This window comes from Lathyrus oleraceus, chromosome 4 (assembly GCF_024323335.1).
Source record: "Lathyrus oleraceus cultivar Zhongwan6 chromosome 4, CAAS_Psat_ZW6_1.0, whole genome shotgun sequence".
NCBI classification, from domain to species: domain Eukaryota; kingdom Viridiplantae; phylum Streptophyta; class Magnoliopsida; order Fabales; family Fabaceae; genus Lathyrus; species Lathyrus oleraceus.
In genome coordinates this window covers 369458765-369482394 of record NC_066582.1, presented here as the reverse complement: position 1 = coordinate 369482394, position 23630 = coordinate 369458765, and the positions used below count along the sequence as shown (strand labels likewise).

The window sequence follows — 23630 nt, the reverse complement described above, 5'->3', positions numbered from 1 at the left end:
TGCACACGATTTAATAGGGAGAGGATATTTTCCAGAAAGAATGAAGAGTCGTTTTAAGAGAGAGAGACAAAATTATTTTGATTTATTTCTTTGCTTTAAGGGGTGATTGTTTCTTCTTTTAAAATATTATTAAGAGTAAATTAATGTTATTGATGATAGATACTTGGGTGCTGTCAGATTATGTTCCCAAAATCTTTATGATGTTATCAATGAACAATGATGCGCGTGGCGGTAGGTAAACCGAGGCCAACCTTTTCTCTTCTCGGCGGTACCACTTGGCTGAGTAGGAGAGGATTTTGGGCCTTGTGGCCCATCCCGAAAATAACACTACTTTAAGTCCCTTGGGCCTTCTTTGATCCAATGTTTAGGGCCTAACTTTTTATTTATTTCCCAAACATTCCAATTTGGTCTACTTGGTTTATGAGCTATTCTTGATTGTTTTAATTAAAATTAAGATAACACTAATATTAGAAATATTTATTAGTTCGGTTTCGATTACTATTTTCAACTCTTCTTTTTATCTTGTTATAATATTATAATTAGTTAAATGGTGGATTAATGGTTAACGTCAACAAATAATTTACTTTATTTTCTAATAAATAAGTTTGACGTTGGTCCAATACCAAATAGTCTTTCCCAAAAGTATATTAATTCTAAATAAATTCAAATTCACCGTATTTAAATAGTATTCTCTTAAAAATTATTTAATTTAATTTTGAATGAAAAGGAGAATAGTAAGCCTCCGCTTCACTATCTCTCGACTATTCGAACAATTGGCGTACGCCATATTGCTCGGATTTTCGTCATTCATTTAAAACCCTAAAACTCCATAAAATTAAAATCACTCCACCAATTAATTATAAATTCTAAAAGTTTTATTTTTAATAATTAATCTTTGAATGAAAAGGAGAATAGTGAGCATCCGCTTCATTATCTCTCGATTATTCGAATAATTGGCGTACGCCATATTGCTCGGATTTTCGTCATTCAATTAAAACCCTAATAATCATACAATTTCAAATCAATTTTTCAAATCAAACATAGGTTCTAAATTCAAATTATTTCTAAACTTCAACCATCATATTCAAATCATTTTCCAAATCAACTACAAATTCTAAAACATTTAATTCTAAATTTATGATAATAAAGAGGATAGGAGGCGTACGCCTCACTATCTTTCGATTATTCGAATAATTGGCGTACGCCACATTGCTCGAGTTTTTGTCATCAAACTTAAAACACAATCGAATAAACTCAAATCACCTCTTATATCAAACCCAATTTTACAAAATAAACTATACAACTTCAATAGAGAATGGGAGGCGTACGCCTCACCACTCCTTGATTATTTGAATAATTGGCGTACGCCACCTTGCTCAAATCATCGACAAATCCAAACCTACCAACCCAAAATTCAAGCTATCTTCATAAATCGAATACAATATCTAAACATATCTTTTTACAATTTAAACCTCGGGTGATAAAAGATGGGAGGCGTACGCCTCACCGTCTCTCGATTATTTGGATAATTGGCGTACGCCATATTGCACAAATTATCGACTTCCGACTAAAACACGTTAAATAAACTTGGATAAGGGAATAGGTGGCGTACGCCTCGTTATTCTTTGAATAAGCAAGTAGGAGGCGTACGCCTCACTACCGTGCGTATTCAACATCCACAAACAAACTTTCAAAACAATTCGAACGAAAAGGGAATAGAAGGCGCACGCCTTATTATTCCTCGAAAGAATTGAACGATTGGTGTACACCATATTGCTCAATCTTTCGTCGTTCCTCAAATCATCAACAAATCAAACCTAACTTCTCGCCCTCGAGCGATCGAAACCAATCAAATCCAAACACGTCAATTCAACTCGTCACCCCCGCGTGACCAAAACCCTTTCAAAAAGAACACTGTCAATCCTTTCTAATGCGCACAACAAACCAGTGCTAGAGCCTCCACCGAGAGTAGACAAGCCAGTGTTTAGCCGTTAGAACGCCGACCTACACAGTCGTTCATCAAAACAAAACACAACCAATATTCGTAGTAGCCCGAACTACGAATGCTCTGATTTCCTTATTGCACCATAAGGATACGTAGGCAGGAGATTGCTGTATCTTCGCGAGCACACTAATAAAAAACCTCCCATTTCCCCCATCCTGAGGTCTTCATCCACATCTATCATCAATTCTAATTACTCGAAGCAAGCAGATAAACAGTCAATTAACAGTCAAATAGCAAAATCAGACTAAAAGGTTCCCGTTGAGTACAACGGACGTGAGGGGTGCTAATACCTTCCCCTTGCGTAATCGACTCCCGAACCCGAATATGGTTGCGACGACCATTATTCTTATTTCTAAAGGTTTTCTCGATATTTTCCTATTCCTTCATTGGAATAAATAAAGTTCGGTGGCGACTCTGTTTCGAACAACATTTTTTTTTCCGCGTCCTATCGCGAGGGATCGCATTATCATCTTTTTTTGAGGTGCGACAATTACATGCGACTCTATATGACTAATGCACAAATACAAGCTATTCAAAATCCTTTGATTCTTAGTAAAATTGGTGTCCCCACAACGACAATAAAGTGGATGAATTTTTCTGAAATGAGTCATCTTATATCAAATGTATATGACTGAGTTTTAGTTTAGTTTACAAGACATAGTTTTTCGTAAATCGTTTTCCCTCTGCTAAGTTGCCCTCCAAATAATTTAAATGGCCGGGTTGTCTTGATTAGACAGATTGCTACTAAGATGCATTTTATACAAGCTTATTTGAAACGAGGGTGTCCTCTACCACCAACATTCGTAGAATGGAGAGAACGTCTTAAGGAAGAAACATCTGAGTGAGAACTTTGCTTTTTTGGATAGGATGCATGAGTTCTAGAAATTAAATGATGTTGAAAAATAATACAATAGAAAAAAGTCTAATGCGAAAAGTTCAATAAATTTAAAAAGATGTCATCGATTTTGATGCATTTTAATCGTATGTACTTCTAATTTTGTTGATTCACTATGTTCATTTTTATTCTTATATCTTCATTTTAAGATGTCCAAACATAATCTAAGCGTATAAATAAAGCATTACTTTTGAAAACAAATTAATTGTTGAGTTTCTAGTAAGAGATGAGTCCTCTTCAATTCTGGACAAATTCTACATAAGAGTTTTTAAATGTTGTGAAACTGAAGTTATTAGACTAAGGTTTTGCTTAAATTGATGCAATGAGATGATATGAAGTGATATGAGATGAAATAGAATAAGATTACATTGTTTGAGTTAATTAAAATCAGATCCAGTATAATAAAATTTTATTATTCTATTTTATTTCATTTCATCACTTTTCATTAGCATTGTTTCCCTTAGATATGAGGAATAAAAAATTACATCACTTTCTACTAGTATTGATCACTTTCTACGAGTATTGTTCCCTTTAATATGAGCAGAATGAAAATTTTCATCACTTTCCATCAGTATTGTTTCTCTTTTATATGAGCAGAATCAAAAACTTACTTTGTTTTTATCGCTAATTATTCAAATAATAAAGTAATAAAATTTCTATTTCACTCTATTCTATTTTTGCTAAATTTCAATAACTCTATTTATCTTAAGATATTAAAATATAATCTAAAATAATATAATAAAATTGTATATCTAACGAACTAGAAATTTTTGTCTTAAAAAATCTAGCATCATACTAACAAAAAATTATTAAAATTTATATATGCAGATGGGTGGCTGACCAATTAAATAAAAAAATATTAAAACATAATAATTTTTAGTTTTATGCTATCTTTACAAGTACTCTGGCGGTGAGCAAGTTGTCCATTTACATATGGATAGTACTGCTTATAAAAAAATAAGAATGGATAAAACCATATATAAAACCAATCCAAAATATCCGGATCCATGTCCAGATCCGCTTGGAGTTTCGCTTCACTTCTCTAGGGTTTCTCAAACGCATTATAGAATCTCTCCACTCTCAGATTTCCTCTATAGATTAAAGAAGCATCGGAGAACTAATTCCGTCGCCGGAAACCGAACGCCGTTGCCGGAAACAAAAAACCTGAACCGAAAAAAATGTCAAGCAAGAAGAAACACAAACGAAAACACAGCGACAGCGATGAAGACGACGACGTTTTCTACTACCGCTACTGCGCTTCGTCCTCAACCCCCAACACCACCACCGGCACCACATCCAGTAATCAACCCCAATCAAAACCGAACAACAAAGGATCATCAATAGGAGGAACAGGTGAACCCTTAGCACCATCAAAATCGACGCTATACGTTTCTAATCTAGATTACTCCCTAACAAACTCCGATCTCCATACGCTCTTCTCTACTTTCGGCCGCATCGCGCGTGTAACCGTTCTCAAAGACCGTCACACGCGCCTAAGCCGCGGTGTCGCGTTTGTCCAATTCGTTTCTCGTAATGACGCCCAACGCGCCGTGGCGGAGATGAATAAGAAGATTCTCAATGGAAGGACTCTAACTGCTTCTATTGCTGCTGATAATGGACGTGCTCCGGAGTTTATTCGGAAGCGCGTGTACAATACTGAGACTGCTTTGTGTTATGAGTGTGGGGGGCATGGTCATTTGTCGTATGAGTGTCCTAAGAATCAGTTGGGGCCGAGGCCGCGGCCTCAGCCTAAGAAGCCGCGACGGGGATTTAGTGGGCTGAGGGATAGGGATGGGGAGGAGGAAGGTGATGAGGAGGAGGAGGAGGGTGGTCAGATTGCTGCGGAGCAGTTTGACGATAATTGGGCTTCTGTTGTGGATGATGAAGCGGGTGAAAGGTTGCTGGGGAGAAACAGAAATGATGATGAGGGTTTGGACAACAACAAGACGAAGAAGAAAGGGAAGAAAGCTGGGTATTTCAGTGATGAGAGTGATCATGATGATGATGATTGATCATGACTATGTAGCATTGACACTTCAGATTGAAGGTGTGTGTTTGGTATTCCGCATTACCGCATTATTCAACTAGTCCTGTGTGTCGTGTCTATATATGTGCCAGTGTTTCATAGATCTAAATGGCAATTTTTTGTTTTTATCAAGATATGGTGTAATTGATGAAATTGTTTATATGTTGTTGGCTTGGTTGGATGTGTTTATGGTTTTGATCACAAGCACATGTTAGTTATTAGTTATTGTGGTAGTAATTAGTGATAGTGGTGGTGAATTGGTGATGAGCATTTTTGTGTATTCCATATTTTCATAGTTAATGAATGATGACAGACGAGTCTCTTATTTATCGGCTTAATTTAGCATTCGGTTTACCTGTAAAACAGAAAGGAAAAGCCTGTTCGTTATGTTTTTTATTTTGGTTCAGTTAAAACATGTAATGTAATCAAATTGTAACACCCTGGTTTACTTTATGCACATCTTGTTATCATATAAGTAAGGTTTTTAATTACAGTTGTGGTGGTTATGTTATGATATTTGATATGTAGAATATTGTAGTCAGATATAGCTGGATTTGATGTGGTTGTTGAGATCTTGAAAAGCATAGGTTGTAGACTTGTAGTCACAATTACTGTCGCCGTTCTTGTGGAAAGCAGTTTAAAACCATGGGTAACAGTTCTTCTGATTACCTTTACTCTTTGATGTCTACTGAGCATTTTTATGCAGATTGATGAGTATTTCTCAAGTTTCTCTTAGAATGCTTAAATTGCTTCTCCCAGAGAAAATGTGGTATCCTTTTCATGCATAATCACTTGGCTGAGCTGGAGAATAATACCAATTTGTGCCTCACCCTCGACACTAGGCTTTAAATTATAGGTTTAATTATTCTGTAACTTTTTGAACCATGGGCTAATCTTGAATGTCATTGTAATGATATGTAGAAAAAGAAATTGGTTATTGTTATGCTATTTCCTTTCTTTCTGAATTATGGCTTTGAATCGGATTAAGTATAGTTATATTATATGGAGTTTGGGGTCAATTGTTACTGTTGTACTGTTGGTTTTAAGCATTGTTGGTTTTGGATATATCTATAACTCTGAAACCATATTCAGTTGACAGTTATATATAACCGATAGATACCATATTCATGATTGTCTATATACTTTTGTATGCTCATATTTTTTACTAATTGAATCATTGTCTTATGGCACAAGTTAATGAAAATAGTAGAGTTCATATCCTCTATGAATAGGATTAACATGAAGCTTGATTACATAGTACGATAATTGTACTCAGATATAAAGATATTGGGAGTTTTGTGAAATTCAGGATATCGGTTTCTTGAATTTTGTTGAAGTTTGAGCAGATTCAAATAGGATTAATATGGGTGTTCTTGAAGAGGAAGTAGGTAAAAGTTTGGAATTTTTTTTCAAAATAATAATTATTTTTTTTTTTTTTCAAAATAACTAATTATTTAAAAAAATTATCAAAATAACCAGGTTTGGTAGAGGATGCGTCAGATGAACTGGGGCACCCCCAATGCATAAAGAGGAGGCGTCAATAGCATTGGCGCATGCATTGCGCTCCTCACGAGGAGGCGCCACTAGCATTGGCGCATGCATTGCGCTCCTCATGAGGAGGCGCCAATACTAGTGGCGCCTGCATTGGGCCTCATGAGGAGGCGTCAATGCTAGTGGCGCCTAGGTGCATTTGGTTGTGTGGGCGCTAATTCATCTGGCTGCATGTGATGGTCATGTGGGCGTCAATCCCTCAAGCGCCCACATGTTTTGTCCGTCTCTATAAATACCACGCATTGGATGCAATATTTTTCACTCAAACTCATCTCCTAATACAATTCAACCACCATCAATTTCAATTTTCCCTGTTTCAACAATGTCTGCATACATTCAAAAACAAAGTGCTGATGTAATATTTTCTGCCGTTGCGGCTCCGGTACAGATTCGACTTTGGAACACAAATATGTTTGAACGTCTTAATCGGACGTTGTACAGTTGGTTAGAGGGAGAAATTGGAGAGGGTGAACGGATTAGAAGAATACAATGGCTTGTGTCCACGTTCAACCAACACGGAGAATTACGCGAATTGGTGGATATTAAGACAGACCAAGACGCTCGTAGGATGATGCATTACATGTTCAAAATTGTTTTGCTGGTTGTAATTGCATAGTTCTTGTATTTGTTATAATTATATGTGTTACTGTTTATGCAATGGTACTTTCGTGACAGACGTCTAATATGAAATAAATTTAATTTTTCATATATTGCAATAGAGGTACATGTAAATTTATCTGGTTGTGCTCATTCTAACACTAGGACAGTTATTACGATTGTGACCTAGTTGACGGCATGAACTACATAGTCTAACCATTTTGTTCGCCGTATCCATTTCGGTTCGAATTCGGATGCTGTTTGGGCGACCCTTTTTCTTCCTTCGCATAACTTCGTTGTGCCAGACGATGTCCCCTTGATATTCTGGCCAATAATCCTCTTTTGCCACTACGAAAAAACTAATTTTATAAACATTTGAAAGACTGACGATTTTGTAAACTTCAGATAACAAGTATGATGGATCCCTTCGAACCTTTGAGCATGCCGCAAGGACATGGGAGCGGGGGTACGAAAGGCTTGGAACTTTCTGCAGTCGCACTAACCTCTATCTAGTTCGACTCTGTACTGTCCCATCGGCATGCCCTCATTGTGATCCATGGACTCGACAACACTAAACCAACCTTTACTTCGGTCAAAGACCGTAACCACATGTGTGTTTGCTTTGGCAGCTTCATGTCTGATGAATTTCATCGAAGCATCACTGAACAACTGTCCAGATTGCAACACTGAACTCCATTTTAAGCGTCTGGTTTCAAACAACGCCCTTAGCCTGAAATATGTAGCATGCACCAAAGCGATTATTGGTAGGTTACGGATGCCTTTGAAGACAGAGTTCATTGATTCCACAAGATTTGTTGTCATGTGGCCCCAACGTTGACCGTTGTCGTATGCCCTAGTCCACTTCTCCAAAGGAATACCATGGATCCACCGTACCGCATCTTCGTTTGACAATCTTATTTCCTTGCGGTAGTGTTTGAAAGAAGGTTCTGATAATGCGTAACCTGCATTGACAACCTTCTTCCGCAACGTCTTATCTTTGATTTCCCGCATGAAATTCTGAGCAATATGTCTATTACATAACACATGCGTCGAAGGAGGATTTTGCCAGCCGTTGTCAATGTTATTATATGCACTGATGATTGAAGGGTGTCTGTCGGAGATCAAACATAAGTTAGGCTGAGGTGCAACGTGCAATCAGAGATTTCTTAGGAAAAAACTTCATCCCTCAGCAGTCTCCCCTTCAACTAGGGCAAAGACGATTGAAAAAATATTGATGTTCCCATCTTGTGCCACTACCATCAGTAACGTTCCTTTGTATTTTCCGTACAACCATGTACCATCAGTTTGTATAATTGGTTTACAGAAAGAAAAACCTATGATACCTGGTTGATACACCCAGAATAGACGGTGAAATATTTTATTTCCAACAGCACACGTACCATCTGGTGTATAGGCGGACAATTTGTTTCCAGCTTGACAATTGTCCGGGAGCATATTGTTTTAGAGCCAACAAGTATTTTGGAAGTTGTTTGTAAGACTCCTCCCAATTGCCAAACACTTTTTCAATAGATTTTGTCCTAGCTATCCATGCCTTCCTATATGATGGAGTGTACTCGTACTCTGCCCTAATATGCGAGATTATTGTACTCACCTTTAATGATGGATTGTCGCTAATAACAGATAATATTTCATCACATATTAGCTGAGAGCTTAATTTACGATGATCCTGGATTGGGTTTGTCAGCATGCATGTGTGATCTGGACCCATTGATCCAATCTCCCAAGACTCGCTCCTCTTCCGGTACGAAGCTGACAACATAAAAAGGCAGTGCTCATTCGGACAATAAACTTTATACCTCGATGCGTCAGTTCTGTCAACTCTGAAATCAGCTGATAGTTGCATGTGGAATTTCTTAATGGCTCTTACACATTCCTCTTTTGTGCGAAATGTGTCTCCTTGTTTCAAAGATCCTTGCATCTGCACGTAAGGATTGTACCATACATCTGCTAAAGGTTCATCTGAACCCAAATTTAACCTTGTCATCTGTTGGGGTGGGCAGTATACATAACTTGTTGGTATTGGCTCCTCTTCCTCTTCAGCGTTCACCATCGAATTAACCATGATCTCAGATTCTTCTTCTTTGTCATCTAGAACAATTGTCCGTCATCAGTCTCACAAAACACTTGTGACTGATGAATGTACAGAGACACCTGTTGTTGATGTGGTAATATATACAACTCTATATCGTTGTAACCAAATTGTTCGTGACTGACAAACATATGCTGAATATCATCATCATCTCGAATCTTCTTCTGATAAAATTTAACCTGGTTTTCTACAACCAAACCGGATTTTTATAGATGATTTGGCCCACATTACTGCATTGCAATTTCTTTTCTATTCTTTGTTTCAGATGTGAAAAATTTGATCGTCGATTTATTGTAAACCGAGTTACCTCTGTGTTTCGAAAACAAAAACCGAACAACTGATGATCAAATATTTCACCTTCGACATGGGCACTGATCATGTAATGTTGTGTGGAAGACATTTTGTTGAAATATTAAATATGTAGATATCTTTAAGGGAATTGAATGCATTGCTAAGTTGTTCATCCACACAACATAAATAATGTTTCATTGCTAACTTGGTCGTTGCATTGATAACTTGGTCATTGTTTGTACAAACTTGACCATGCATGTAGTAGAAAGAATCAACCATGCAGAGAAAAGAGTGACAAGAACACACATGCGCCTGAGCCCTGAGATTCCCACCTAGGCGCCCATTCCCTAGGCGCCATAAAGTAACTGGGGCGCCAAAAGGATGGGTGCCTCTTCACAAAAATTGGTCTTATGCGCCACTAGGAAGGGCGCCCCTTCCCATTGCCCTACACTAAGGCGCCAAGAGGAAGGGAGCCTCTTCCTTGCATGTGAAGAATCACATGTAGGCGCCAAGAGGAATGGCGCATCTTCCCTTACATGTTGATTCTTCACATGCGCCTAGAAGAGATTCCTCACATGCTATCTCTCACATGCTTTCTGAAGTTTGTCATTCCCTTGTCTTCTCTTGCCATTCCATGCAACCAATCACATTCATCTTAGGTTGCAAACCTACTCACTCATTCATCTATAAATAGCCTCTCATATCAACAATATCAAATCATCTTCATCAATACTCAATTATATTCTTCTACCACACTTGTTTCCTCTACCACACTCAAGCTTTGCAAAATCAAATCATGTCTTTGTTGACTATGGGCGATGAACATAGAGGCACGCTCGAGAATATATCGGCATTTGTATGTCATCTCTCTCTTTTTACTTTTTCTATTTTTAGTCTTATACCTTTGTTATCTATGTTTTTTCTTACTTCTTATAGAGTTGTGCTTGTTGATTATGTATTTCTTCTTCTAATTGCATTTTCTTACTTTTTTATTATTAGGATCCGAAGCGGTTTAGATGTCGTGTACATGAATATGTACCCCACGATCCTTTAATAGAACCATATATTAGAGGATGTGGATTTGGAAATCTACTCAACATTGTTTCGTACTCGGTGGACTACAAGTTCATTCTAACTTTGTTGGAGAGGTGGAGACCCGAGACCCACACATTTCACCTTCCGATTGGTGAGTGTACCGTCACACTTGAGGACGTGTACATGTTGTTGGGTCTCCGTATAGATGGAAAGGCAGTGAATGATCGAGTTAACCAAGACAACAATATCTGCAATGAATTATTGGGTGCCCATTTGCTAGACGACGAAACTGAGGGAGACACGCCCGGTCAAGCAAGGGGGCAAGGTATAAGTTTAAAATACCTTAAACAATATTATGCCAGTATAGTAATCCCGACGATTCAACCGAGTATGAGAAAATAATAAAAGCTTGGTGTTATATTATGATTTTATTTGATAATTTTTTGTTTCCAGAAAGTACAGGTAATTTTGTAAATATAATGTATTTACCTTTATCACGCAACATTAATAAGGTAAACACTTATAGTTAGGGTTCAGCTGTATTGGCCCATCTATATAGTGCAATGTATAGAACTACAAAAAAGAATACCTATATTTTTTTTCATGTGCGTATTTGCTCAAGCTTGGGGTTGGTCAAGAATGTCGTCGCTCGCCCCGATAAATGAGCGCCCATTCGTGTTCCCGTTTGCAACCAAGTAAGTCTAACACTTTACCGTTCACCATTTAGTTAATTATATTTTATATTATAATTAATAGTAAATAATTTCTATCACTCTATTCTATTTTTGCTAAATTTCAATAACTCTATTTATCTTAAGATATTAAATATAATCTAAAATTATAATAATTGTATATCTAACGAACTATAATTTTCGTCTTAAAAAATCTTGATTTCATACTAACAAAAATTATTAAAATTTATATATGCAGATGGTGGCTGACCATTAAATAAAAAATATTAAACATAATGATTTTTAGTTTTATCTATCATTACAATTACTCTGGCGGTGAGCAAGTTGTCCATTTACATATGGATAGTCTGCTTATAAAAAAATAAGAATGGATAAAACCATATATAAAACCAATCCAAATATCCGGATCCATGTCCAGATCCGCTTGGAGTTTCGCTTCACTTCTCTAGGGTTTCTCAAACGCATTATAGATTCTCTCCACTCTCAGATTTCCTCTATAGATTAAAGAAGCATCGGAGAACTAATTCCGTCGCCGGAAACCGAACGCCGTTGCTGGAAACAAAAAACCTGAACCGAAAAAAATGTCAAGCAAGAAGAAACACAAACGAAAACACAGCGACAACGATGAAGACGACGACGTTTTCTACTACCGCTACTGCGCTTCGTCCTCAACCCCCAACACCACCACCGGCACCACATCCAGTAATCAACCCCAATCAAAACCGAACAACAAAGGATCATCAATAGGAGGAACAGGTGAACCCTTAGCACCATCAAACTCCGATCTCCATACGCTCTTCTCTACTTTCGGCCGCATCGCGCGTGTAACCGTTCTCAAAGACCGTCACGCGCGCCTAAGCCGCGGTGTCGCGTTTGTCCAATTCGTTTCTCGTAATGACGCCCAACGCGCCGTGGCGGAGATGAATAAGAAGATTCTCAATGGAAGGACTCTAACTGCTTCTATTGCTGCTGATAATGGACGTGCTCCGGAGTTTATTCGGAAGCGCGTGTACAATACTGAGACTGCTTTGTGTTATGAGTGTGGGGGGCATGGTCATTTGTCGTATGAGTGTCCTAAGAATCAGTTGGGGCCGAGGCCGCGGCCTCAGCCTAAGAAGCCGCGACGGGGATTTAGTGGGCTGAGGGATAGGGATGGGGAGGAGGAAGGTGATGAGGAGGAGGAGGAGGGTGGTCAGATTGCTGCGGAGCAGTTTGACGATAATTGGGCTTTTATTGTGGATGATGAAGCGGGTGAAAGGTTGCTGGGAGAAACAAAATGATGATGAGGGTTTGGACAACAACAAGACGAAGAAGAAAGGGAAGAAAGCTGGGTTTTTCAGTGATGAGAGTGATCATGATGATGATGATTGATCATGACTATGTAGCATTGACACTTCAGATTGAAGGTGTGTGTTTGGTATTCCGCATTACCGCATTATTCAACTAGTCCTGTGTGTCGTGTCTATATATGTGCCAGTGTTTCATAGATCTCAATGGCAATTTTTTGTTTTTATCAAGATATGGTGTAATTGATGAAATTGTTTATATGTTGTTGGCTTGGTTGGATGTGTTTATGGTTTTGATCACAAGCACATGTTAGTTATTAGTTATTGTGGTAGTAATTAGTGATAGTGGTGGTGAATTGGTGATGAGCATTTTTGTGTATTCCATATTTTCATAGTTAATGAATGATGACAGACGAGTCTCTTATTTATCGGCTTAATTTAGCATTCGGTTGACCTGTAAAATAGAAAGGAAAAGCCTGTTCGTTATGTTTTTTATTTTGGTTCAGTTAAAACATGTAGTGTAATCAAATTGTAACACCCTGGTTTACTTTATGCACATCTTGTTATCATATAAGTAAGGTTTTTAATTACAGTTGTGGTGGTTATGTTATGATATTTGATATGTAGAATATTGTAGTCAGATATAGCTGGATTTGATGTGGTTGTTGAGATCTTGAAAAGCATAGGTTGTAGACTTGTAGTCACAATTACTGTCGCCGTTCTTGTGGAAAGCAGTTTAAAACCATGGGTAACAGTTCTTCTGATTACCTTTACTCTTTGATGTCTACTGAGCATTTTTATGCAGATTGATGAGTATTTCTCAAGTTTCTCTTAGAATGCTTAAATTGCTTCTCCCAGAGAAAATGTGGTATCCTTTTCATGCATAATCACTTGGCTGAGCTGGAGAATAATACCAATTGTGCCTCACCCTCGACACTAGGCTTTAAATTATAGGTTTAATTATTCTGTAACTTTTTGAACCATGGGCTAATCTTGAATGTCATTGTAATGATATGTAGAAAAAGAAATTGGTTATTGTTATGCTATTTCCTTTCTTTCTGAATTATGGCTTTGAATCGGATTAAGTATAGTTATATTATATGGAGTTTGGGGTCAATTGTTACTGTTGTACTGTTGGTTTTAAGCATTGTTGGTTTTGGATATATCTATAACTCTGAAACCATATTCAGTTGACAGTTATATATAACCGATAGATACCATATTCATGATTGTCTATATACTTTTGTATGCTCATATTTTTTACTAATTGAATCATTGTCTTATGGCACAAGTTAATGAAAATAGTAGAGTTCATATCCTCTATGAATAGGATTAACATGAAGCTTGATTACATAGTACGATAATTGTACTCAGATATAAAGATATTGGGAGTTTTGTGAAATTCAGGATATCGGTTTCTTGAATTTTGTTGAAGTTTGAGCAGATTCAAATAGGATTAATATGGGTGTTCTTGAAGAGGAAGTAGGTAAAAGTTTGGAATTTTTTTTCAAAATAATAATTATTTTTATTTTTTTTTCAAAATAACTAATTATTTAAAAAAATTATCAAAATAACCAGGTTTGGTAGAGGATGCGTCAGATGAACTGGGGCACCCCCAATGCATAAAGAGGAGGCGTCAATAGCATTGGCGCATGCATTGCGCTCCTCACGAGGAGGCGCCACTAGCATTGGCGCATGCATTGCGCTCCTCATGAGGAGGCGCCAATACTAGTGGCGCCTGCATTGGGCCTCATGAGGAGGCGTCAATGCTAGTGGCGCCTAGGTGCATTTGGTTGTGTGGGCGCTAATTCATCTGGCTGCATGTGATGGTCATGTGGGCGTCAATCCCTCAAGCGCCCACATGTTTTGTCCGTCTCTATAAATACCACGCATTGGATGCAATATTTTTCACTCAAACTCATCTCCTAATACAATTCAACCACCATCAATTTCAATTTTCCCTGTTTCAACAATGTTTGCATACATTCAAAAACAAAGTTCAGATGTAATATTTTTTGCCGTTGCGGCTCCGGTACAGATTCGACTTTGGAACACAAATATGTTTGAACGTCTTAATCGGACGTTGTACAGTTGGTTAGAGGGAGAAATTGGAGAGGGTGAACGGATTAGAAAAATACAATGGCTTGTGTCCACGTTCAACCAACACGGAGAATTACGCGAATTGGTGGATATTAAGACAGACCAAGACGCTCGTAGGATGATGCATTACATGTTCAAAATTGTTTTGCTGGTTGTAATTGCATAGTTCTTGTATTTGTTATAATTATATGTGTTACTGTTTATGCAATGGTACTTTCGTGACAGACGTCTAATATGAAATAAATTTAATTTTTCATATATTGCAATAGAGGTACATGTAAATTTATCTGGTTGTGCTCATTCTAACACTAGGACAGTTATTACGATTGTGACCTAGTTGACGGCATGAACTACATAGTCTAACCATTTTGTTCGCAGTATCCATTTCGGTTCGAATTCGGATGCTGTTTGGGCGACCCTTTTTCTTCCTTCGCATGCCTTCGTTGTACCAGACGATGTCCCCTTGATATTCTGGCCAATAATCCTCTTTTGCCACTACGAAAAAACTAATTTTGTAAACATTTGAAAGACCGACGATTTTGTAAACTTCAGATAACAAGTATGATGGATCCCTTCGAACCTTTGAGCATGCCGCAAGGACATGGGAGCGGGGGTACGAAAGGCTTGGAACTTTCTGCAGTCGCACTAACCTCTATCTATTTCGACTCTATACTGTCCCATCGGCATGCCCTCATTGTGATCCATGGACTCGACAACACTAAACCAACCTTTACTTAGGTCAAAGACCGTAACCACATGTGTGTTTGCTTTGGCAACTTCATGTCTGATGAATTTCATCGAAGCATCACTGAACAACTGTCCAAATTGCAACACTGAACTCCATTTTAAGCGTCTGGTTTCAAACAACGCCCTTAGCCTGAAATATGTAGCATGCACCAAAGCGATTATTGGTAGGTTACAGATGCCTTTGAAGACAGAGTTCATTGATTCCACAAGATTTGTTGTCATGTGGCCCCAACGTTGACCGTTGTCGTATGCCCTAGTCCACTTCTCCAAAGGAATACCATGGATCCACCGTACCGCATCTTCGTTTGACAATCTTATTTCCTTGCGGTAGTGTTTGAAAGAAGGTTCTGATAATGCGTAACCTGCATTGACAACCTTCTTCCGCAACGTCTTATCTTTGATTTCCCGCATGAAATTCTGAGCAATATGTTTATTACATAACACATGCGTCGAAGGAGGATTTTGCCAGTCGTTGTCAATGTTATTATATGCACTGATGATTGAAGGGTGTCTGTCGGAGATCAAACATAAGTTAGGCTGAGGTGCAACGTGCAATCAGAGATTTCTTAGGAAAAAACTTCATCCCTCATCAGTCTCCGCTTCAACTAGGGCAAAGACGATTGAAAAAATATTGATGTTCCCATCTTGTGCCACTACCATCAGTAACGTTCCTTTGTATTTTCCGTACAACCATGTACCATCAGTTTGTATAATTGGTTTACAGAAAGAAAAACCTATGATACCTGGTTGATACACCCAGAATAGACGGTGACATATTTTATTTCCAACAGCACACGTACCATCTGGTGTATAGGCGGACAATTTGTTTCCAGCTTGACAATTGTCCCGGGAGCATATTGTTTTAGAGCCAACAAGTATTTTGGAAGTTGTTTGTAAGACTCCTCCCAATTGCCAAACACTTTTTCAATAGATTTTGTCCTAGCTATCCATGCCTTCCTATATGATGGAGTGTACTCGTACTCTGCCCTAATATGCGAGATTATTGTACTCACCTTTAATGATGGATTGTCGCTAATAACAGATAATATTTCATCACATATTAGCTGAGAGCTTAATTTACGATGATCCTGGATTGGGTTTGTCAGCATGCATGTGTGATCTGGACCCATTGATCCAATCTCCCAAGACTCGCTCCTCTTCCGGTACGAAGCTGACAACATAAAAAGGCAGTGCTCATTCGGACAATAAACTTTATACCTCGATGCGTCAGTTCTGTCAACTCTGAAATCAGCTGATAGTTGCATGTGGAATTTCTTAATGGCTCTTACACATTCCTCTTTTGTGCGAAATGTGTCTCCTTGTTTCAAAGATCCTTGCATCTGCACGTAAGGATTGTACCATACATCTGCTAAAGGTTCATCTGAACCCAAATTTAACCTTGTCATCTGTTGGGGTGGGCAGTATACATAACTTGTTGGTATTGGCTCCTCTTCCTCTTCAGCGTTCACCATCGAATCAACCATGATCTCAGATTCTTCTTCTTTGTCATCTAGAACATTCACCTCAGCTTGTCCGTCATCAGTCTCACAAAACACTTGTGACTGATCAATGTACAGAGACACCTGTTGTTGATGTGGTAATATATACAACTCTATATCGTTGTAACCAGATTGTTCGTGACTGACAAACATATGCTGAATATCATCATCATCTCGAATCTTCTTTTGATAAAATTTAACCTGGTTTTCTACAAACCAAACCGGATTTTTATAGATGATTTGGCCCACATTACTGCATTGCAATTTCTTTTCTATTCTTTGTTTCAGATGTGAAAAATTTGATCGTCGATTTATTGTAAACCGAGTTACCTCTGTGTTTCGAAAACAAAAACCGAACAACTGATGATCAAATATTTCACCTTCGACATGGGCACTGATCATGTAATGTTGTGTGGAAGACATTTTGTTGAAATATTAATATGTAGATATCTTTAAGGGAATTGAATGCATTGCTAAGTTGTTCATCCACACAACATAATTAATGTTTCATTGCTAACTTGGTCGTTGCATTGATAACTTGGTCATTGTTTGTACAAACTTGACCATGCATGTAGTAGAAAGAATCAACCATGCAGAGAAAAGAGTGACAAGAACACACATGCGCCTGAGCCCTGAGATTCCCACCTAGGCGCCCATTCCCTAGGCGCCATAAAGTAACTGGGGCGCCAAAAGGATGGGTGCCTCTTCACAAAAATTTGTCTTATGCGCCACTAGGAAGGGCGCCCCTTCCCATTGCCCTACACTAAGGCGCCAAGAGGAAGGGAGCCTCTTCCTTGCATGTGAAGAATCACATGTAGGCGCCAAGAGGAATGGCGCATCTTCCCTTACATGTTGATTCTTCACATGCGCCTAGAAGAGATTCCTCACATGCTATCTCTCACATGCTTTCTGAAGTTTGTCATTCCCTTGTCTTCTCTTGCCATTCCATGCAACCAATCACATTCATCTTAGGTTGCAAACCTACTCACTCATTCATCTATAAATAGCCTCTCATATCAACAATATCAAATCATCTTCATCAATACTCAATTATATTCTTCTACCACACTTGTTTCCTCTACCACACTCAAGCTTTGCAAAATCAAATCATGTCTTTGTTGACTATGGGCGATGAACATAGAGGCACGCTCGAGAATATATCGGCATTTGTATGTCATCTCTCTCTTTTTACTTTTTCTATTTTTAGTCTTATACCTTTGTTATCTATGTTTTTCTTACTTCTTATAGAGTTGTGCTTGTTGATTATGTATTTCTTCTTCTAATTGCATTTTCTTACTTTTTTATTATTAGGATCCGAAGCGGTTTAGATGTCGTGTACATGAATATGTACCCCTCGATCCTTTAATAGAACCATATATTAGAGGATGTGGATTTGGAAATCTACTCAACATTGTTTCGTACTCGGTGGACTACAAGTTCATTCTAACTTTGTTGGAGAGGTGGAGACCCGAGACCCACACATTTCACCTTCCGATTGGTGAGTGTACCGTCACACTTGAGGACGTGTACATGTTGTTGGGTCTCCGTATAGATGGAAAGGCAGTGAATGATCGAGTTAACCAAGACAACAATATCTGCAATGAAATATTGGGTGCCCATTTGCTAGACGACGAAACAGAGGGAGACACGTCCGGTCAAGCAAGGGGGCAAGGTATAAGTTTAAAATACCTTAAACAATATTATGCCAGTATAGTAATTCCCGATGATTCAACCGAGTATGAGAAAATAATAAAAGCTTGGTGTTATATTATGATTTTATTTGATAATTTTTTGTTTCCAAAAAGTACAGGTAATTTTGTAAATATAATGTATTTACCTTTATTACGCAACATTAATAAGGTAAACACTTATAGTTAGGGTTCAGCTGTATTGGCCCATCTATATAGTGCAATGTATAGAACTACAAAAAAGAATACCTATATTTTTTTTCATGTGCGTATTTGCTTCAAGCTTGGGGTTGGTCAAGAATGTCGTCGCTCGCCCCGATAAATGAGCGCCCATTCGTGTTCCCGTTTGCAACCAAGTAAGTCTAACACTTTACCATTCACCATTTAGTTAATTATATTTTATATTATAATTAATAGTAAATAATATTTTTCACTTCTTTTTATCTTAGGTGGTCAGTAAGGGGAATGAACTACAACAGGTGTCTGAAACACGCTATTGTAGTCTATCGAAATCTATTGGACCACATTGGACATGACGATGTAATAATCCTACCCAACTATATTTTAATTTAAAAATACTTCTCGAATTATTTTCCATCTAATCGTTTCGTATTGTTTTACAGTTTGTCTGGAGGCCATATCTGGGTCTGGATCATGATGTGAACCATGACGATGCTGCAGTTTGGACAACGAAGACACCGGTTATCCGATTCACTATGGTGGAAATGCACTAAAGTGACCGGGTCAAACTGCAGTTCTGAATGCTACAACAGATTCCAGAATCTCCCACGTGTTTGGGGAATTGACATCAAGAAAGGGTTGATGCACAATGGGATTATTCTGATTGGAGAGTGTCGCATCCGCGAAAAACAACCGGCGGGCTAAAACAAAAACAAACAGAGCCGCCACCGTGCGTTATTTATCCCAAAAGAGGGAAAGGAAACGGTCAGAGTAAACCTGGAAAAAGCATGGTCTCGCGACCAAAGAGAATGGGATCGGGAGTCGGTTATGCGAAGGGAAGGTATTAGCACCCCTACGCATCCGTCGTACTCGACGGGATCCACGCTCTAAAAGAAAGAAAAGGTTGCTAAAACAAACATCACACACACACATTGAAGACAACATAGGTGGGAGAAGAGGGGAGAGGGCTCGCTAGGATATCGCATCCTATGCCTACGTATCTCCTCTGGAACGAGAATCAGAGCTACCGTAGTTCGGCTCACGCACGCCAAACAAAACACACACAAACACAGGAAAACCTGGAACCCGAACGCCAATCGCTGGACTTACATCGGCTTCCGAACCAAACAAACACACTCAGGATACGGACAGCCAATCGCTGGGCTTACATCCATATCCTGACACACAAGAGGGTTAACAAGCAAACACACACAAAAAGAAAAAAAAGTGCCCGAGAGACCTCGCACGGTCTCCTGCCTACGTACCTCATCTGGTATGAGGATCAGGGCGACGTAGTTCCCCTGAACGGGAAAGAAATTCTAACCAGATACAAAGGGAGACACACTACTAGGGAGTTGTACTCGAGCCTAGATGTTATCATGCATCATTTCCCTATGTTAAGGTTCACTATCTACTTGCACAACAGCAAGCTAATCCTATCCAGGCAAAGCAAGCATGCAAGCATAAACAAAACAAAACAAACATTCACATTTAGCACACACTATATCCAGTCAAAAGTGGGCTCAAACAAAGGGTTAGACTGCCAAGGCAAGTCAACTGTATCAGGGTGGTGTTAGCTCTTAACCCTGACATTGAGAGTCAGGGTGAAGCTGATGAAAGGTGAGTGAAGATTAGACTTCACAGCTCTTATCCCTGGCCAGGGAGAGCTTCAGACAAAGGAGCGTGGGTTCAGGAAGAGGGAACCCTTCTGCACTCATGACTCTGACTCAACTGTACAATTGTACAAGATCTTGGGTTAATGTCCCAATGCATCAACACAGTGGTGTGAGCAGAGGGACGACTCAACAGAATAGCGGGAGATAGATTGCATATCTCTTTTATCCGCCAATTGCCTTAATCAAGGACTTTACCTGCTTGGGGACAAAAATAAACAAGCACAAACATTGCCTCTTAAGGAGGACTTCAGACAGGTGCCTGGCCAAGTAACAGGCCAGGTCTTCCAGACTACATGGAGAAAAGAAATTTTACCTCAATTGGTTTATACAACCAAGCAACAGCAAGCAAGTTCTCAAGGAACTATTAGCAACTAATGTACCTGAAATCAATCAAATACAATCAGTACTCAGACAAACCAACATTAAACAGCAAAAGTCAACAGTTAATCTGTACAATCAATCAATGCAATGTGCAAAGCACAATCAACTCAAGTGAGCCAAGCATCCTACAAAATAAAACAAGTTAGTCCACAACCATTAACCAAATCAAACTCAATTAACTTGCATTATTCTCCTTTAAAGCATTTGCATCTCAACCTGAAAAGCCAAACTCAAATATGAGAAACAAGACCACTAGGACAAGCCTAGGGTCAAAAGGAGATGAAAAATCCAAAACAGCAAGTGAAAATTTTCCAAAATCACACTCAAACAATTTAGAAACAAATCCAATTTGTCCCATGCTCATATCATTCACCATCATCATTTCATAAAAGAAAAGGCACAAAACATGCAATTTGCAACCTCAAAGGACCAAACAGAATGATCACCATCAAATCAATATCAAAACATTTCAATAAATTCTACAAAAATTCAAGTCTAAACAGAACACATTGAATGAGTGGCATATCAAATTTCAGCCCATTCGGATCAAGGTAAGTAGGTCAATGAAATTCATAAAGTTCAGACAAGTTCAAGCAAGCCAACACAAGGCATCAAAACAAGCATCAACTTCCATTAATCATAAAACAGTGACAAAGCATGATAAATGAATGGGATCAACACCACAATGACCTATAATGTGTCTAGAATTCACATGTCAAATTTCACATCCATCCAATTAATGACCAGAATTTCACAAATCAAATGCCAACATGTGTCACAAAAAATCAACAAATGACCAAACAGGGGAGAAAAATTCCAATCAAATAGGAAATGCAATCAATAAATCCAAAAACATTCCCATGTATACTAGACATACATATGGTCAATCATGCAAACATTTGGCTCAATCCAATGTCCCTAAGCACATCAAATAAAATCATGAAATTCACCAAGCATGGTGTGACACAAATTGTCACACCTCTAATCAAAAATTCATATCGCATCAACCAGGGACCCAAAAATTGCAAACTATTCATCAAAATCACCAGCAAAGAGTCCAGAACATGCACAAAAAATTTCAAGCATTTCTATGGAAGCATCATCATTTTATGAAGGATATGGTGAGCATGGTACACAAATGATACATTCAAGCAAACCCTAGGCAATTTATTTTTTCACACGTGCACAAAAATAATAAAAATCACCATAAAAAACTACACATCACAAGGAGAATAATGCAAAAAGTCTCATCAAATTTGGACAAGTAATGAATGATTTATGGATTTTTGAATGCTAAGAAAAATTAAAAAATATGAGAACAAGGCAAGGTAACATGTGATCCATTTGGAAAATAATGTGGCAAGGCAATACTTGAAAATGCCTCTCAGCGGAATCGAACAGAGGTGCACTTTTGAAAAGCTTGGCGCGCAAACACAATTACACATGAACAGTAACAAGCATATGGATCAAAAACGTGTTCTGGCAATTTCTAGATAGCTTCATCACGTGTTCATCATGAAAATTCAACATGAACAAAACTCAACCAAATTCAACAATCTTTATATGGTTGGAAAGGTCTCTCAACACACATCATGAATATGAACTTAATATCTCCTAATTCAAAGATTTCTCACTCGATTCTCAATGATTTTCAAAACTACAAGTTGCATGCTACTCTAGGTTACAAGATCTACCTAAACCACATGCCAATTTCAAGAATCGAAGGAGTCGAAATCTGACCTTATGAATGTGTAATCCTTGATGCAGCTAGTTTCGAGCCTCCAATTGCAAAAACAGATGATTATTGATGCAAGGTAAGATGAAAGGAATCGATGCTTTAGCTCAGAACCTCCTGGATCAGCTTGAATCTTCAAATGCCATGTGAGAACTCAAAATGCAACAGCCACGGTTTTCCAGTTTTTTCCAAGTTTTGGCTTCAACAGATCTTCTATAGCATCTGCAAATGATGATTAGTACGAAAGAAAGCAAAAAGAATGATGAATTCGAAGGAAAAAAATGAGAAAAAGTTTGAAGAATTTTGAGAGAATTTGGAGATTTTTGGATTTGGATCTGAGAAAATGAATTGTGATTAGGAGAAACAGTTATGATTATGGCTTTATATCATGTGCTAATCCATTTTGTTAATCCAAATTAGCAAAATCAAGTGAAATTAGCAAAATGCATTTTCAAGTGAAATGGCCAATATGTCTTTTGCAAACCAGTCAATGTAACAGTGCAATATCAGTTGGAGCAAGTTCTAAATGTCATTTGGAATGTGTTGAAATGAGTTTTGTATGCAAAAGCCATGTATTTCACAAAATCACCTTTTTTCCCACCAATTTTCAAATAGTCCACTTGAAAAATGACTTTTTGCTATGATAATTTTTGATGAAATATGACGATGCATCATGAAAGTACATGTGAAATGTGGTTTTCTCAAAGAAAGATCACCCAATTTGGCCATTCCATGTGAAAGTTATGCCACTTTGAATTTAGGCATTTTTGGAAAATGATTTGATCATAACTTGCCAACCATACATGAGAAATTCAAGTACTTGGACTTTTTGGAAAGGTGAGAGCAAGATCTACAACTTTCATGTTGGACAAAGTTTCATCTGAAGCAGTTTTGGACATGTAATTTTGAGGTGAAAAACTTTCCATTTTTGGAAACTTTCAATTACAAGTCACTTTCTATTTTTGGAAAGTTTTCTCCTGACTTTATTCTCTTCATTCTTGATGTTTGAAATGTCAAATGAAACTTGTTTCAACATAAATGAAGTATATCCAACCCTCTCCCACCTCCAAATCCATCAATCCTGGCACAGTTGACCACCGTTGACTTTTCTGATTGATAGATGAATTTGGCTATGC

The 23630-nt window shown here is 38.1% G+C and overlaps 2 protein-coding genes across 2 annotated transcripts in view; both read left to right on the top strand.

The window, feature by feature from the left end:
• Positions 1-3949: 3949 nt before the first annotated feature.
• LOC127135543 (U11/U12 small nuclear ribonucleoprotein 31 kDa protein) lies at positions 3950-4935 on the top strand. Its single transcript, XM_051062207.1, has one exon. The coding sequence runs from the start codon at positions 4079-4081 to the stop codon at positions 4910-4912; it is 834 nt and encodes a 277-aa protein (XP_050918164.1). The 5' UTR covers positions 3950-4078; the 3' UTR covers positions 4913-4935.
• Positions 4936-11783: 6848 nt separating this feature from the next.
• LOC127137475 (U11/U12 small nuclear ribonucleoprotein 31 kDa protein) overlaps positions 11784-23630 on the top strand; it is a 43782-nt gene continuing 31935 nt past the window's right edge. The window contains exon 1 of the mRNA XM_051063933.1: positions 11784-12460. Within this exon, the coding sequence (XP_050919890.1) occupies positions 11784-12460 (677 nt within the window). The remainder of the gene's footprint in view (positions 12461-23630) is intronic.